The following is an 18833-nucleotide window of genomic DNA, read 5'->3' as shown; positions in this document are numbered from 1 at the left end:
GACCGAGTTGGCCGAGCTGTGGCATGTTGCAAGTTGCGCGTCCGCGCCGTAAGTGTCGCCACGGTCGGAACGATTGCAGCGATCCTGGTATCTGGCGGCAAACGCGGCTGGAGTCAAGCCTAATAAAAAGTAAAATTTCTCGACCATAATAGACAACACAAACATGCTTATGAATGAAAATATAACCAGTCGTAAGCATTAAAAATAGTATATCAAAGAAATAAATTGCGAAAATGACACAACGCGTCTGCGCCGCCAGCGCCGCCGCGGGCAACGCTGCAGCGCAGTGGCAGCAGACGACAGCGACCGGCGCAAGCATACCGAAACTACGCGAGCGACTGCCGACGCGACGTGCGCACTGGACCAGCGTGATTACCGTCCTCAGCGTCATGTCGCATATGTATTGTTGCGCGAAGTGGTGCAGCACATCCGGCAAGAGTGGAGAACATCTCTTCAGATTTCCTTCTGACCACAGGTATTTATGAATTCACTGACTATCGTATCCCTCTTTGCATAGCCGTTGGCGACCGTTGTGCCTTTGTTTTGACCGCCCTTGGTCGTTACCATTTGAAATTGCCGACGGAATAGAACTAGTTTTACCTGGCGCTGTTTACTGCAGTGGCTTTGGTTTTGCGAGATGAGTTTGATAAGTACGTTTAAGGACATTAAAGCAAAATTAAGGGAAGGTGCTGCAGTTTGAGATGGCCCAACAGCCGTTGCCTCTCATAAGCGTGGGACCGTTAGTTACCTTGCTTGCTTGTTCGCATGTGTGTGTGTGTGTGTCTGACTCACTGACTTTTCTCGCTGCCTTTAAAAGCTTATTCCCCGCAGATTCCGGTGCCCTCAGAGTGTATTTTAAATATGAATATTCTAACTTCTGTGCCTATAGCGTCGTCAGCGGAGTAATTGTAATGCTCAGTTTGGCTGTTTCTTTACGGAGTTCAGCGCGCTTGAATATTATTTCTTGCGTGTTCGTGCATGGTTTCTGCAGCAGTGATGCACGTCACATAAATTATCGAGCTGTTCAGACTAACACCACTAGTGTTGGACACCGCGCTGAAAGTCCATTGCACGCCGTGAGCCGCATATAGAAAGTCCGCCGGTCTTGTTTTTCTTACTTTTACCGGAGCTTTTCCTCGCGATATCCGCGCTCAACCACCCATGTACTCCGTGGAAGCGTTTCTCGAAACTATTGCCTACCGTAGTGCTGCCGCTCCAGCATTGTAAATTTCGCTCCACACTCCACCCCGGCTGTCCTCTACGCTGCTCGCTCGCGGGGCGCACGACTGACCTTGGAGGGCTCTGAACTCTCCGCATTATTCCCATCTCCTCACATATGTCTCTTATCTCGCGCCTTGTCCTTGACAGCTTTTGGGAAGCTCGCAAATAGTTTCGCCTAGTACGCCGGAAACGCTCGTTTCCGGCGGGTGGGTGAGGGGAAGGCGAAGGTCGCTTTCTTCTTGTCTGTGTCTTTTTTGGGACATTTCCCTTGCTTAAGCACTTTTTTCCCCTTCTTCTGGACCCATGCTATTTGCCTGCACCTTCAGTTTCTTGAAAGAGCAGTGTTTCCTGTTGATGTTCTGCTCACATCCCTTTCACACTTCCCATTTGATCACAGTGAAAGCAAAAGATGAAAAACTGTGCCTACTGGTTCATTTACCTGCTGTTCTTAATCCAGACTTCAAATTTGTGGGCAAGCAGCTGTCTGCCATAGCATAGCTACATTGGCACTTGTGTTTAATGGAGGAATTAGAAAAGAACGAATCATGGGTGGTGGTTAGTATGCAGTTACCTAGAGAAAAGTGTGAGTGGAATAATTGCTATGATCAGATAGAGCTTAAGTCTGCAGTGAAGCTCTGTCCCCATTTCTATCTGCTGCACAAAATTATGCCGCACCCAAAAAGCAGTTGGAACAAAGAACTAGTTATTGTTACCTAAACCAAAAGCAGATCACAAAAGAAAACATAAGCTCAAGAATTTTAAAGGTTCTGGCTTGTCGATCATAGCCAGACATTAAAAAGGTGATTTCATTCATCGTTTCGATTGGCCAGCATAGCAATAGACTAGCAGGCTGTGGCACATTGTTACAAACTGCTGTCTTATTTTGCTTGCATCCTGCCACAGTTGTTTTCACGCATATATGTTATATAATGTTCGTACCCCTTTGCTGTGTAAGGAGATGCTAATAAGCATTCCTGAAGTGAGGTATGCAAACCTTTAAAATGTATGAAATCATGTTATTTGGCTGTTTTTCAGATTCTCCATTTGGCTGAAATATGCCAATAGGCTTGAACTCCTGGAGACACCAAGGGAAAAGGTCTACAAAACATACAGGCTCTGCTCAAAGCACTTCACGAGGGATTGCTTCACTAGTGATGCCTGCACAAGGCTCACGCATGAAGCAGTCCCTTCCGTGAAGGTGCATGAGCCTCGTCTGAGAGCCTTGGTGCACCCGGGTAAGCAAAATTCCTCTCCCAGTAAATTCTTCCCAAGCTTGATCCCTCAGTATATCCTGTGGCTTTTTTGTTGCAGATTTCTATGAAGAAGGTGCGGCACAAGGTGAGGGCACTATTTTCAGAAAAACCCATCCTGTAAATGTAAGACCAAAGGGAACAATTGCATTCATAGAGGCTAACTGCAAACATCACTTCCCGGGCACAAAACTTTCCTGCTTCAATGTCATGTGGCCATTGTTTCAGTTGCATCAGACTGCAGTTGTGTACCATGTTGTAGCTTAAATTTCTCTTAACCATATTAACAATCAGATGCTGGATAGTGCACTCCAGCAGCAGTGAGGAAAAGAATTTTTACAACTCTATGTTTAGTATTCTTGTCATTATTACTTACTGTTCGCTGCGGTGAATAGAGGGCAGACTGCGCGAATTCACTCCAAAATAGCACACAGGGTCAAGAAAGAACACACACACACGCACAAACTGCCAGCAGCTTATTGTGACACACGAGGCGGTAATTATACATGAAGTGGCCGCATATTGTGCAAGCATGGAGGGTAAACATTTTACCGGTTTCTAAGGTAAAAATGGTTCTTTGAGGAGCAACCCGCCAGGATATTTAGCGATGCACATGTCACTTAGGCTATCTGATTTCTTCCTGAATGATTTCGGGAATAAGTTTGCAAGCATTAATAGTGGTGACATTGCACGCTTCATAGATAGGTTTGCAGTTTGATTTGTATTTCCTACAATGCACATCAAGTGAATTTATGGCCTCGTGGTTCACAGTAAAGTGTTCGTTTGTGTGTTTTCATTCTTCTTCCTGTGTGCTGCTGCGCTATTTTGTATGTCGCGGTATATTGATCGCACAAATTTTTCCTTTTTAATCGTAACTGCCTACAAACTCACAAAAACGATTTAAGCCCAATTTAAGATCACACTAACTCCCAGCAAGAGAAACCGTTCCAAATAGAACATCAAGGCCATACTGTGCACTGAGCAGAAGGTGCTGCTATGCAGAGCTTGATTGGCTATCTTTTTTTCCTTGTTCGCATAGGCATTGAATCCGCTTCACCACTACAGTCCACTGCTGTACCAGCGGAAGTCATGCTTGGTCACGGTAAGTCTTCCTGCAATCTTGCATAGGAAAACATTCCTAATGTCTCACTACACCAGTTGGTTTGTTTTCCTTGGGAGTAACTAAGTGGTACCTATATTTCAGACTACTTGCCGTTGCCATCAACACTTGGGCTAGGCACAATTGCTGGTGCAGATTCTGCTGTCCATGACACAGGTAGGTGCACGAAGTCAGGATCTGTTTTACATTACAGCTTGAAATGAAGAACTTTTCATTTGGTTCAGGCTAACCCTGTAATGCAGTATTACTTATGCTGAGGGCTCTGTCATAGCACAAAAAAATAAACATATGTAATTACTTTGCTGGCTGATTTCTTTAGATTGGGAGTGTCTAAGTGGTCGTTTAATTGCAGACGACCCACACTCTTCACGTGCCCCGCAGCTCACTGATGTGCAGACTACGCCCCCTCCCCCAGCTGACGAAGAAGGTAGGTGCAATGCACTAATAGTGCAGTGATAATCTATGAAAATTCAACAATGGACTGCAGCACTATTGCTGCAGATTTGCACGTAATAAATTAACCCTCTGCAATAGCAGCAGTGTGCAATTATGTCGTGGTGTGCAATAATTAGGTGCACGTCGGCACATCTTACTGTACCACTACTTCGGATGCCAGACATTTGTTTCAGAAGAGAAGAAACAAGTGTTAACTTTATGCTCACCAACTAGTATTTCATATATTTTTCTGTGTGCATATGTATGAATGCATTGTTTACGTGGTGGACCCCTGTGTTATCTGTACAGAATTATATTTACAGGTAATTTTTCATTCAGCTCAATGAAAACATTGGATAGCCTTCTCAGGTACTTGTTGTGGAAATTGCTTCACTAGCCTGTTGCTTACCATTCACATACACGCTGCGTAGCCAGGCTAAAAATGTGCACCTGAGAATTAAAATACTTGGTTGAAGCCTCCCACAGTGTGTTTATTTATTTGACAGGTGCTGCCCAAAGCACACCCATCAGAGTGATTGCATCAGCATCATGGGACTCACCTGATTATGGTAAGTACTCAAGAAAACATTAGAATTTATTGCAAACTACAACCTTCCACTTCAATGAAAAAGTATGCATCGGTAACCTTGATATATTCATGATGGGTATCGGCAGGCCCGTAGCAGCGTGTAGGTATCACTTTACTGCACATAAATATTTCTGGTTTTTTCCATTTGCTTAACTCAAGCTTGTCATGAAAAATTGCTCTGAATATTAAGCAGGCAAAACACATGGATAACAATGAGATCCATTAACTATTACCCTGTCTGTATTACGAGCAACTAGTTTCCATTTAAGCGAGGCGTAAAGTTGGTCGCCAGAAAAAACTGTCCCTATCAGCGAGGATCATATTAACGGGGCACGACTGTATTCATCATTTCACACAAAAACATTGCCCTGCAAGTTTGGCAACCTGTAGCCCTGTGACTGCACCCTAATCTTGATTTTGTGAGGGATGTAGATGTAGGTCTCGCTCTGAGGCAAACATAAAAATGCTTTTTTTATATATTTTTTGCAGCTGAAGCTGGTCCTAGTGGCCTCAGCGGTGCCAAAGAGAGTGTCAGACAGCCAGTGATGACACCAGCATCAGGAACGCCCAAGAGTCGGCGGAGGAAGGGCGCAGTTGTGTACACCCCTCGCACCAAAAAGCGCTTCGAGAAGTTGCATTCTCGAAGCGACAGGTACCGAAAGGCACTGAGTCGGATTAGGAAAAGGCACGACACAAGGCGAGTAACGCAGCAGGAGGCTCTCAACAAGCTTGAACCGCATTTGCCACAAGACCTTTTTGAATTGGTTAAAGCTCAAATCAGGCTCTGCTCATTTCCGAAATCCAAAAAGCACTGGTCAAAACAAATGAAACAATTCGCTCTCAATTTGTTCTTTCACTCTCCAAAAGCTTATCGCTTCCTCAGAGAAATGCTCCATTTGCCACATGTGAGGACGCTAAGGCGCTGGCTGGCAGACATCCCAATGACACCTGGTTTCATTCCAGGTGCCATGGATGCAATAGAATCAATTACAAAAGATTGGCCACTACAAGACAAAGCATGCTGTCTTTTATTCGATGAAATATCCTTGAAAAAAAATTTGATGTATGATCAATCAAAAGATATTGTAATTGGCTTCACAGATGATGGGAATACTAGGACTTCTCGTGTGGCAAACATAGCCCTTGTTATGGCGGTGTCTGGCATATCAAGAAGTTGGATGCAGCCAGTAGCCTTTGCAGCGTCCCACAATGCAACTTCAGTTCTTGCAATGCGCAAGCTGCTATTAGATTTAATTCAGCAGCTTCAAACCAAAGGTCTTCTGGTGAAAGCGGTCATTTGTGATCAAGGGTCGAACAATGTGAGTCTGTCAAGAATGCTCATCCATTCTATCCATGAACCATATTTTGTTGTCAACAACCGCAAAATATACTTCATGTTTGACACCCCACACCTAATCAAATGCACAAGAAATAATTTGCGACGACATAAGCTCACCATTGGCTCTGAGGTTGTTGACTGGACACACATCGAAACCCTTTACAAAAAAACTCGTCACATTGATCGGGCCTCCAAAACACCAGTTGAGCATCTCAAAAGCAGATTGGCAAAAAAAACTAAAAGAGCAACACATCTACAGGATGCCCTTTGCTGACATGAGAGTGAAGTACGCCACACAAGTGTTCAGCGAATCCGTATCTGTGGCACTCCTCACTCTCATTGCCATTCAAGAGCTTCCTGTTGATGCAAAATTTACAGCAGAGTTCACGGAAAGGATGGATAAGCTTTTTGACTGCCTGAACAGTTCGGCCCTGAAAAAGCAGGACGACAAGTTGCGGTACGCAATGACAGAAGGCTCGGAACATCATGTCTTCCTTGAGTCGTGCATAGATTGGATCGCCCAATGGCATTTTGGTGGTCCTCTGGACAAGCAACCACACACCATCAAAGGTTGGCAGATTACAATCAAAGCCTTACTTCTGCTGTGGACAGATCTAAAGGCAGATTTCGATTACACTCATCTTTTCACTCGTCGGTTGCAGCAGGATCCGTTGGAAAATTTTTTTGCAATAGTTCGTCAAAAACATGGCTGCAATGAGACACCTAATGTGTACCAATTCGTGGCTGCTGTAAAACATATTTGGATTGGCCAACTTTTCAAACTTTCGCAAGGAAACTGCGAAGTGACAACACATGCGTTCCTCACCAACTTGGAGAGTGTTTCTGCAGTATTGTCACCAAGCAGCACTCCAAGCACAAGCCACAGCAGGCAGCAAGGCTCAGGTTCATCTGACTTGCAGGCGTCTTCACAAGATGCCCCTGACATAGTATACGAAAATGTTGTGTACCATGTCGCTGGCACTCTTGTGAAGAGCTTTCTTGACCAGAGAACCACAGAATGCACATGTGAGGGAACACTCCTTGCAGCAGACGGTGGCTCTCTCCATGGACGACACCAATTCTTTGCACTACTCAAGGAGAATGGTGTTCCCGAGCACCTTTTCCAGTCAATTGCCGCAACTTCTGAGGCATGTCTAAATTATATAAAGAAATTGGATTCGGCCTTCAGAAAAGAAATCTCTTGCTGTGCTCATTTGTCCAATGTGTCCAGGAATCTTGTTGAGAGGATGCCTAACCAGCAAGCTGTTTTCTGTTCATTAGGCTGCAAAATTAAATTCCTTAAATTATTCTGCCGCACAAGGCTGCATTGGCACCTTTCCTTTTTAAACAGGAGCATGACGTCAAAAACAAAACAGAGTGCTCCCGCCAGAAAGAGGCGCAAATTAGCCGGCTAAATTCATGAGGCACTGTGTTAGGATATTATTGTATTTGGATTTTTAATGCTGCCTACTTACTACACATGTGCTCTCTCTTTAACTTTTTGTTGTACTATTTATTTTTTATGTATATAAGTATTTATGTACCTGTTTATCCGTAATTCTGCTCCGATTGCACATATACTGTACTGACTGCTTTTGCTCCTGCTGCGTTACTTCTTTTACAAAGTACAAGTTTGCCTTCTAGAAGCCTTGTGTGCCTTGTTAGTATAAGCATTGCTATGACCATTGGTTCTCAAATTAATATTGCTGAATGCTAACAACTTACAAGAGGTGCTAGGGAAACCGTTTTGTTTTGGCTTCTCTTTCTTCCTGCGTGACAAGTATACAGGCTCAGTGCCCTTCAAGGAATGCCAGAATTCAGTTAATGACTGGCTGTATGCTAACCATAGTTCTTATGATCAGTAACAGTGCCATTTGTGCAAAAAGTAAATTTGTGAAGCACACCATAATGTTGAAGCATACATCGATTCAGGTGCTCGCAAAAACCAAAAAGTGCTCTGCGGAACCCAGGAGTTCTTGTGGTATATAACTTGGCAACCTCTGGTCATGGCTTGCCCTCTGTTATGCTGCTGGGAAAATTGGTGATAGCTACAGTTCATTTCATACATAAGGTACAACACAGTGAAATGTACGAAAGTAATCAGCAAGGAAAAATGAAGGGAGGTATGTTATTCCGTGCTTGTTTTGTGGCCGAGTGGTCTGAGGATTGACAAAGCAACAGCGTGTCGTCAGCAATAACAGTGCATTTAATCAAGCTCATGACAAATGCGTCATGTAGTAAGCCTGTAGGCAAAGCATTCACCATGTTTCGCTCACCACAAGGAACGCACTACTTTTTGGTCATGGATGCAGGCAGCGCAAACAAGAGCGCTAGCTTTGACAGCATTGCACCTGATGTATGAAACAGAGAGCAGAACCCACAGGCAGCAAACGCGGACTGGCTCAGGTGCTCGGCTCTGTAACATTTAAGAGGGGTGTACGCATAAGATGAAAAATGTTTGACATGTTTGCTGGTGTCCAATACAAGCGTGCTCGAAATATGCTGCGGTGCTATTTGTAGTTGCTTTTTTTTTCCTTCTGGAAGTTGTAGCGTTTGGGGTTTCACCTTTTGGAGCAACACATGGGTCATGAGGGGCACAATAGCAGCGGCCGGCGCATTACGCTGAACTGTGTGGCGTCCATAAGCGTTTGCAGATACTGTACAGTACACGGACCACTTGAAATTTACCATTCAGTAATATAATAACTGGACATTGTGGTAGATGCAGTATAATGCCACATAGAGAAACATTACTGGCCTGTTACGAACCCTGTGCGTTTTCATTTCTCAGATGAGTTATTTATACGCACGCATATTTTGTTACACCCCAATGTGTCATCGCAAGCTGAATTAATGACCTCCAATTACTCTTCGTCACCAGCCACGGCCACAACTGTTCGGAGAATTTTCATAAAGTCGCTTCTCCACACAATTCTCGGCCTGCCCTGGTTGCATCTTCCTCCCCTTGGTATCTACAAAACAAAGAAACCAAAATAGGGCATGGCAGACGAGCTGTGTCCTAAAGCATGCAAGCCTGTAACTCATCTGCCAAGAGCTAAACGTGCCCAAGGTTACCTAAGTTCTTTTCATGGCATCTGTTTACTAAGTTATAGCACTGCAGCATATTATGTTGTCCTTAGTCTGATGCAACGAGTGAAAGGCTGAAACTTTTCGCTGCCCTTCTCTGTATGTGTGTATGCATAGCCACAGACAGATACATTTCAATACATCTCGGATGTTGTACTTCACTGCTGTTCATCTGAACCTGCACAAAAGCATATGCTACATGAATGTAGCACATGCTTATATGTACCGGACCTACCTTGATAGTACCTTACCTCTTTGTACCCTGTATATATTCCCTGTGCACTCGCTCATGTGTTCTAGGTTTCCATAATGGAATTTATTAATTTTGATTTTTAGAACGATTGTCACTGATATTGCAATGCCCAAGATGCCTAAAATCACTTTTGTACATCGATTGTCACTAATGATGTTTCCTTTAATAAACTGTTCTTTGAAGAAAACTATTTACGTTTTTGGTACTCGAGCGAGCGCCCTAAGCAGCTGCTAATCAGCCGCGCTGGCCGCGCCGCTCGCCACCATGCACCGTGCTGCCTCAACAGACACATCGAAATGCAAAAGCGGGTAAGCAGATGTCGTAAGTACTTAGGAAATCAAGCGGGAATGCAGCGTGGGAGCAGCAAGTCACCAGTATTTACGAAGCTTGCATCGAGCTAGCGGCCGCCAGCACCACGAACGCGCGAGCAACCAGCCGGGTAAACAAACGCCGCCATATTGGATTTTTCTGGATTGGCTTGGCTGAGCCGCTGAGCTTGTTTCAAAAAGTTTTGAGCAATTTATGCCTTTACCGCCAACTCCCAGGCACCGCCACCGTCGCATTTCAAAGTCATTGGCTCTACGGGAATGTCACACCCTGACCCAACTCCAAACCGTCCTTATGCTGTCCCTAGCTGAACCAAACTTGACGCTGTCTGTTTCCTGCTTAGATGTCCCCAACCATTGTATGTGACTGCGAGGTGCGCTTTTTTCCACGTTTTCTACGCGCGCGAACATCAGTTGCCGCCAGTGACGATCCATCCTGGCGTTACGAGGCGTGCTCGTTGGCGATAGTCAGCTGAAGCGTTTGTGCAGGTCTCGTCTGCGGTTGCGTCCGTCGGTCGAGACCTGCACATTCAGCTTCAGCGGCTACGATGCCGTGCGCCTTGCAAGCGCTGTGCGGCGCATTAACCTGCTGCGCGCAGACTTCTGTGTTGTGTACGTGGGAGGCAACGACATCTCTAGGCCAAACACAAGTCCGCAGGAGATTTGCGACAACATCAAGGTATGTACTACGTGGTGGTGCAACGCGTCGAACTTCTGCCGATTTCAGTAATGAGTTCTGAACTATCATTTCGCATCCTAGGCCCTCGTCTTGCAGCTGCTACGCGACGTGGCCCCTGTGGTCCTCGTGGTGAAGGTGCTGCCACGCTGGTTTATTACGGCGGACGCCGAGGTGAGCCGTAGCTGGTTGAACCGCCGTCACCTTTCAACCGCAAGCTGACGGCTACGCTTAAGCGGATGCCGTCTGTGTTCATCCTGAACCCGGACGTGAGTACCGACATGCTTGTCTTGTTGTACGCCTTTGGGGACAGTGCACAAAAAGGCGAGTAGAATACCAGATGAACATAGAGCTGGTGTGCAACAACATTTATTCTTAGTACAGGAAATCTCCGTTTGTTCGTGGCGAAACAAAAAACAAACAGTTTAGGAAAAGTTGTTTGTAACTGCCGGCCTCTTCTGATAACAGAGAAAGTGAGCATACATTGACATAGTCTTTGCCCCCTGCTGCTGTCATCTCAGCTTCCATATTTTGCTGTATCAGTTGCACTTTATATTTTTTAGAGCAAAACATTTGAGAATTGAGGCGTGCGCCCACAGGCACTACAATGCAGTCATCCATCATGGGCAGTTTCCACCTTGTTGGCGTACTTTCTCAACTGCTTGCAAGCATACTAACTGCTTCCTGCATGAGAAATGATTGCATGCAGTATACCATATGTGTGCTCACTAATCGAACTGTTAGTAACAACTCTTGACAACACATAGTGACACGACTACCTGCACTATTCAGTTGCACACATTACAAAATTATGAAAAGAACATTGATTATTATTGTTTAGATTTCTTTGAAGAGGTCTTGCCCTGATGAAATAGACAAAAGGTTTCAGTAGCTATGCATGCAGGTGACATGTGCCAGTTTCCCAACTTATATTCTCATTTGCATTGAAGAAAATGTGCTGGAGCCATCACGTTTTGTGAATGCAGTTTGCTCACAGCTTTAAAAAAAAGGCAGACACACTGATGCTGTAATTTTTTACCTTAACACTCTGCCACACAATCTCAAGAGGTTGGCCGTTGTTAAGTTTGATTTTTCAGCACCTAAAATGCTGGGCAACATACGTAAAATCATAATATCTGTTAACTGAGTGAGTGTTCAGAGGAGTGCAGGGTCTTGTCTCTCACTCACGGCAAGTAGTACGTTTGATAGAGTAGCTGATGTCATTATAAAATTCTCAGTAGGCCTGCCAGCAAGGTTAAAACTGCCCATGAAGGATGCATGGCTGCACATTGCAGTACCAGTGGGTGCATATATGTCGGTTTGCAGATTCATTCTGAAAAACATGAAGGTAAATAGGAGCAGAAAACTATAGAAAATCGGAAGGCTGTACCAAGAGGTGGTGACTGCATCAGTATATGCTCACTGTCATGATGCAGAGCTCACCTAGCTAAGGGGCACATGCAGGCATTAAAGTATTTATCCCAGCATGTCTTCTTGGTGACCTGCTGTCAATATATGTTCAGACATTTTATCTTCACTTTGTTTTCCTCAACTACCACCTATGGAGGTATTATATGAGGGTTGGGGTTACAGATATTTAAGAAAAGATATGAGTTCAGGCATTGCTTTTGAAAATGCATTGTCAAGGCTTCAAGAAATGAAAATGGGCATGTGATGCCAGCGACTTCATGGGGAAGGGCATTGCAGTCCACAAATGCTCGGGGGAAAAAAGATCCTGAAAATGTGTGAGCAACAGGCCGAGTTATCTGAAAAGGATGCACAGCGTGGTGAGATATGTGGGTGCGATGCACAACTTAAGGTGCTTGACTGAGTGAACTGCAAAGAATTTTGTGCTCGAAAGAAAGGCTGGTAATGCGGCGTCAAAGTAAGAGGCTTTCAAGGCTGTCCTTCAGAGATAAAACGCTGATGAAATAAGGGTACGGGGCATGATGCACAAAATGGACGGCATAGCTTTGAATTGATTCGAGCACATTTGTTAGGTGTATCTGAGGTGGGTTCCAGATGGGACTGGCGTACTGAGGTTTTGATCTGGTGTGTTTTGTATGCCAGAAATTTCACGTGTTTGAGTTAATTCTGTTTAAGCAAGTGCTATGTTTGTGTGGTCTGCTTTGTTTCTGCCTGTTCATGAGTTGTTTACTTCAAAAATATACCAGAAAGGTAAAATTTTACTCTAGCTCTATACTGTTGTTATGTCTTAAATGTTTCCCCGCGCTGGTTGCTCACACTCACCGAGCCGGTAACAAAATGGCGCCAATGTGCTGCTATGTGATATTGCAAATGGTCGAGGTTAATTTGGAACCCTCCACTGTAGCAGCCCTCATACCTCAAGTCAGTTTTGGACATTAACCCTAGATACCATACCATGTTTGACGTATTGCCTCAATTTGCCCTATTTCTGAACAAATTCTATTTTATTTTCAGCATCGCTTCTTGGATGCACGTAAATTTCTAAAGAGGCACCTTTTTGGCACCGATGGATACCATCCGTCGGCTGGTGAAGGAGTGGAGGAGCTGGTGGAGATCCTCGTCAGGAGCCTGGAAAAGGTGTACGGACCAGGCATCCTTGCTCCTTTCTCAAGGGTGCCAACCAGGCACATCATTAATGCGTGCCATCACTGCGGTACAAAGGGCCATGTGAATGGGGACTGCTACGAGTACTGCAGGCCGTAGGACCTGCACTACTATCTGCAGTGCTCATAGCAGTGGGTACTGTAGTGAAAGTGAGACCTATTTCTGATGTGCTTTTGAGCTACATCTGCTCCTTGGAATCTGTTGACATTATCTGGGGTTTTTTGACATGCACTGACACCGCACAGCTTGCAGGCTTTCTTGCATTTAATCTTCATGGCTTGCCTCCACTGCAGTTGAAATTAATCTGGAGCTTTCCACTGTTATTTAGTAAGACTTTCGGACAGGTTAGTTGGTACATATTCATTTCTGGAGGCTGTGCGCTAAAAAAGACGTTCACAGGAAAAAGGAGACAACAGGAAAGAAGCACCTGTTGCGTCGCTCATAGTCTGTATGACATTCAACCCCACATGACAAGGATTATTCACATCCACTAATATTGTGCTGGCTTGCTTGGCAAGCTGGAAATCTTTGATGGGAAGAACAATTGGGAAAGTGTGGAATTCTACTTCCCCGCAAGCTATGTCCCTGAGAATGGCAAGCTGTTTTATAAACTTGCGGTGCAGCTACGTCTTCGTTGCTTTGGAATAACGGCACCCCACAACTATATAGTGCTGCACGTTGCCACTAGTCGAATACTTTTCATGCAGCCAAAGCACTTGCAGAACTTTGCAATGTCGTCGCCTGCAGTACCTGGTTCCATATTTCCCACAAATACAAGCGACCATGTATCATAGAGCTTGCCACTGTTCACAAACTGTCACAAGCAAACTGTTCAGCTCCAAATCGAAGACATTTAATGTATGCTGCAGTTTGCTTTGTAGTTTGCATTGCCAGCAGTAAACTTCGAGGAACAGCCAACAACCGGTATCAGACGAGGTAGCAGGCACCTGTCTTGGGACCCATGGAGCTGAGCAATCATGAATGCATTCATCAACGACAAACACAATGGCAATACCAGCTCATTACAAGGTACAACCCAATTGTCTGCTGGTCTGCAATTATGCTTTCACCAAGCTGGGAATTACTGACAGATGTCCAACACATGTGTTGGACAATATGAGTATAGCCACACAGTGGTGATCATCAGTCATCACCTTTCTTACAGTCTGCACAGACCCTGACCTGGCTCTGCATTATGTACAGACTTGGCCAACCCAGGCCTTGTGCTCAATTGAACCGTTGCAGTCACAGTCGTGTGAATGCCCTTTCCAGGCTCCCTTGTTTAGGCTGATCAAGCGTGAAGCTGTTCGTTCAACGAAATAGTAGACATAAACTGCTGCCTCCGCTGCAGCTCTCTAGCCCACCACATCATCTGTGCAAGTGGGGTCTGCCTCCTGCTGCAAAATAAGCCTGGTACGGCACCCTTTTGCAATGCTGTGGTGCACATGTCTTTCATCCAGGCCTGTCATTGACTGACACTGTTTGAATGAAGTGCGGTGGATAGCGTTACCTACTATTTAGATGCCTAATGAAAAAGCATAAGTGCCTCCGACAGTCAGGTGCAACAGCACCACTTCCTTACTCTTTGGCTCCTTGCACTGCATAGCCTTTCAGAAGATCTTCAAGGGCTCGCAGCTGTGTTGTACAATTTTCTCTCTCAACGTTTAAAGCTACAGAACAGTCGGTACTGGACCCACCTCCAAGAACATGTCTATTATCTTGGTACCCCTGTTGTCCTGAGATTCATAAGAATCTATGTCTGCAAAACTAGGACCACCTTTTAATTGGTGAGCCCAGGATACAAGAATTTCTCGAGGTTGAAATGAATCAAGTCCACAAGCATTGCCCCCGTGTTTATTCTGCTGTTGTGCCTTGCATGTCACTGCCTGGGTGGCGAAGGAGGCTGGTATTGCACTTCTGTTTTTATAAGAAGGGAAGGAGGGGTCACTTCAATCATTGTGACATGTTGCGATGTGATGTGTACTCAGTGAACTTGGTGAATGACTGCTTGTTTCCAACTGTTGTGTGTGTATTGCAACTGTAGAAACTGCTTCAAGAGTACAAGTGTAATAGCGTGCAGGTGTTACCTTTTATACAAAAATTTTAGCTCTACACATTTCTTGACCCAGTTCCTCCCCTCTTGTTTTTTTTTTGTAGTGCAGAAGAGTAGAATACCACGGTACAAGTAATGCTTATGGAATGTCAATATGGGTAGTGTTGGTTGAATGGTCCTACCTGTTCTGTGTACATGGCAATGTTTGTCCATCGAAAAATATGACACTCAGTGTTTATTCTACATGTTGAGTGTGTTTCTGCGACTGCAATTTCTGAGCTGCTCTGGCTTCTTGGAGAGTGGTATCGCAAACTGGTGCTGAGGAAGGATTTTCTCACATCCAACCATACTTTGCCTATTAGTCAGCCCTGTAACATTCCCACTGCTTCTTCTCATGCGTTTTTGAGTGCGATCTGCATTAGAATGTCATGCAGCCATTTCCTGTGCATTAGAGTTTACACTGACCACGTAGCTCAGAGAGGTGTTCCTAAAAGCCTTGCACCCAGTCACACAAAAGTGTGCTTATGGTGTGGAATGGTAAGCGCTCTGTGTGTGTGCAAGCCTATAAAGCAGAGAGAAGGCTTCAAAGGGGAAACTCAAGACGCACTTTATGCCTGAGTGAACAACAAACAAAAACAGCACATTACACATACATCAAGATAACACAACAGAAAACACCGCATTCCTATCACACTAATGGTCCTCATGCATAAACCACAAGGTCACATACATCAAGATAACACAACAGAAAACACCGCATTCCTATCACACTAATGGTCCTCATGCATAAACCACAAAGTCTCACTCATACAGTCTTGCTACCAAATGCGGGTGGTTTGTACGCTCTCTCGGACGTGGAGTACGGACATAAACCCAGGTGGTACCTTGTTTTAAGAGACGCTGCTGTTCTATGAGAAGAGTGTTGAGGAGGATCAGGTGAAAGTGTAGCAGCAGCGGCGGCCTTACGCAGCAGGAGCAGCACCAACTGCTGAAGATGACGCCGAAGTGTAGCCGAATTGAGCTTCCTCCGCGTGCCGGCGTCACGCGTCGTTCGGCTGCACGCCATCATTCGTTCTAACACTTCAGCCAGTAAATCAATCATTTCCTTTATCGTGCCGGCCTCATACTGATTGGCACAACAACGAGAGTCGGTGCTGCCACGTCGCCTTAGCTGGATGTTGGCGTTGGAGCATCTTCGTACTGATGACGAGGTCTGGCAGATAGCAGCAGCCGCAGGCTAAGCGTCAATCCGGAGGCATTGACACAGGGCCCGCATTCCGAAGACGGGGTCAGCGTCGTGATCCACAGGTCCGGAGCATCAGCCGGTGGGGACCACGCCAGGTCAGTAGGCCTCGCGATCTAACACCTCCTGCTGCAGCTGATGGCAATGCGCCAACGTCCGCACCTAGAACGTTCCTCCTGTCTACCTCGCCATCCCTCCTTTTATACGTCCTTCTTCTTCTTCTTCACCCCAGGTATATGGCACATACCCACGTGGGGAGTTGGCCAAGGTGTAGTTGAATCCATTTTCCTTTACTTCCACCTTGTTTTCAGTTTCGTCATCGTCTTCTCCATCTCTTCCAAAAATACGACTGCACTCTCTTCCCTCTTCTCTTTCTTTCAAAGTGCCATGTGCCAATTAACATTCCTTTCCTTACGTCCAGTGTTTACTTATCCCTCTTTTCTTTTTCGCTCGTGACACACCCTTACATCTGTGGATTTCAAAACTCTATTAGCAATTCAACAGTCCAGTAAGGTTTTCTTGTTGCTGACTTTTGTTGTGCTGCTTTTTATCCTCTTTAAGCTAACTTGTGAGAAATGTGACTATAATTAGCATGAAGCATAACAGATGAGAGCATGGTGCAGTCTCCTTGTCATTCTCATAATTTAATATATTTGCATATTAGCACAGGCTCATTTCAGCTCTGAAATGAATTCCCTTTTAAGTGCCTGACGTTTCCAGTGCCCTTGCAGTCATGCTCCAATTATCATTGTAATGATGCTATGGCAATGACTGTGCTTGTTTTTACCTGCCCACATTGTGGCATGTTCTCATTGTAGTCCTTCCCAAATCACATGGTGCCTGTGGATGCAAGCACAGAACGGTCTTGGGCACTGCCCATGCTTTCTGCAGATAGTGTTTGCAAGAGTCCTGGGGACGTATTACAGAACTGTCAAATAGCAAAGTTGCCAAAACTTGTCGAAAACAGTCAGTTAGCCTCAATCCTATTGGTCGGTCGTGACTGGCGGCCATATTGCTTTTTTGCATCATGGTTGCTGCAGATTACGTCACGGATGTGGCAGAAGTGATGGCGTTGCACACCTAATTACGCAGGTGCAAATTGATTTTTTTTGTGATCGCCTCGAGGCGGTCAATTTGACTGTTGCGTTTGGGACAGAAAATGGCGGCGGTGAACGCGGCGATACAACTGAGGTGGTTGCGCCGGTGCGAGCAACAGCGAAGGAGGGCGCATGAAGACGCGTTTGACCTGCCGGACGAGCTGTTTTAATGCCTTTTTTCGACTGTAGAAGCAGATTGTGCAATGGCTGTACGACGAAGTCTCCGATGAACTGCTAGGTACGTGTGCGAGCGCGTTATCGGTTCGGCGGCAGGTGCTATGTGCACTGCGGTTAATTGCCACGGGCAGCTTTCAAGCTGCCGTTGGTAGCAAGGCACACATCGGCATCACACAACCGATGGTAAGCGAATGCCAATCTGCTAACTTAGCACGCAGAAGGGGTGGGTTTCCGTGGTCACCTAAGTGCAATAGCTGCACATAAGCAACACAGGCTTATGCTGGCAAAGCACTTCATTTTTCCCAGCAAATCGCACTTCGTGGTCGTCTTCTATTTCCTCAAGGGAAAAGAAACAGACGGCCACACATCGCATACTGCAACAATTCACCCTTTGCCGTTTTCAAACGTAAGCACCGAACAAGACAAGATTTTTTCGTTGATTTCTTACCAATCGGTCCTTGCAAGTTTGCTCGGCAGGCACGTAGCCTTCATTGCCTTCGTTCAAATTTTTCTGTGCACTTAGGTCAACCACACAGTAGCTTGATTTTTAGATGCCGCGTAAAAAACAATAACATTGGGTGGAATTGGCTGCTTCGGCTGCTTTCGTGCCATGGAGGAAGGACTCTATGTTTCGTACAAAGCGGCTTGTTGACATTTTACCGTTGTGAGTGCATCTCTTCGGCACCAATAGTCACCCTCCAGAAAATTGAATAACACAACTTCTTATGCTTTTTGTGTTGCTTAATATGTTCTAACTTTAAACACAATTTTTTGGCAAAATAAAATAATTATTTTGATCACTGTGTATTTCTGAATGCTTTTTACAAAAAATTTAGCAGACGGTCTCTTGCCGTGCAAATAAATGCTCTTGGGGTGGCGCCCTGATGTAATTGGCTGATTCCTCGTTGCATCAAGCGGTGACGTCTCATCGTTTCACCAATTTGACGTCACTGTCATTAACTTTTGACAGAATTTATGACAGTTACGGGATACGGCCTCTGCTCTCTAAATCATGTTAATGAGTACACAACGGTTCCTGAGGTCGCTGTGACTGAAAGAAGTAAAGTTAAAAATTAGGAGCACATTTAAGCTTTGCCTTAAAGTGACCCTGAAATGATTTCGATGGGTGTATTCTAGAGCAACAATTGTGTAGAGGTGGCCTTTGTGTGTATTCAAGTCAAATTTGAAACCTCTGCATAAACCGTATAATTTAGAAGTAATTGTTAAAAACTGCCGCTCCCAGTAGCTCGCAACCGATTAGGGTAATGCACCTCACTGCACATTCCCTATCCCGATGACATGTGGGCAGACTGGGCGAGCTTGAAGGCTGGCGCTTTTGCTCACTGACGTGTGATGTGTGAGATGTGTCGCTCTA

General features: G+C 45.2%; 1 protein-coding gene and 1 long non-coding RNA gene across 3 annotated transcripts; both read left to right on the top strand.

Moving 5' to 3' along the window:
* The first annotated feature begins 20 nt into the window (after positions 1 to 20).
* LOC144094176 (uncharacterized) lies at positions 21 to 9763 on the top strand. 2 transcript variants are annotated; one of them, XM_077628092.1, is made up of 8 exons: positions 21 to 475; positions 2257 to 2456; positions 2533 to 2559; positions 3511 to 3573; positions 3676 to 3747; positions 3944 to 4018; positions 4533 to 4595; positions 5105 to 9763. In XM_077628092.1, exons 1-8 carry the CDS (start codon positions 234 to 236, stop codon positions 6226 to 6228), a joined length of 1866 nt encoding a protein of 621 aa, XP_077484218.1. In that variant the 5' UTR covers positions 21 to 233; the 3' UTR covers positions 6229 to 9763. The 2 variants fall into 2 exon arrangements, with proteins under 2 accessions (XP_077484218.1, XP_077484219.1); XM_077628093.1 differs by having other exon boundaries at positions 4513 to 4595; positions 5105 to 5190.
* Positions 9764 to 9871: 108 nt separating this feature from the next.
* LOC144094174 (uncharacterized) lies at positions 9872 to 18265 on the top strand. The gene is made up of 3 exons (XR_013306464.1): positions 9872 to 10299; positions 10381 to 10565; positions 12739 to 18265. It is a non-coding gene; the product is annotated as an uncharacterized LOC144094174 (long non-coding RNA).
* Positions 18266 to 18833: the final 568 nt, after the last annotated feature.

Source organism: Amblyomma americanum, chromosome 6 (assembly GCF_052857255.1).
Source record: "Amblyomma americanum isolate KBUSLIRL-KWMA chromosome 6, ASM5285725v1, whole genome shotgun sequence".
Classification (NCBI taxonomy): Eukaryota; Metazoa; Arthropoda; class Arachnida; order Ixodida; family Ixodidae; genus Amblyomma; species Amblyomma americanum.
The sequence above is the reverse complement of the archived record's forward strand: the minus strand, read 5'-3'. Positions and strand labels throughout refer to the sequence as shown.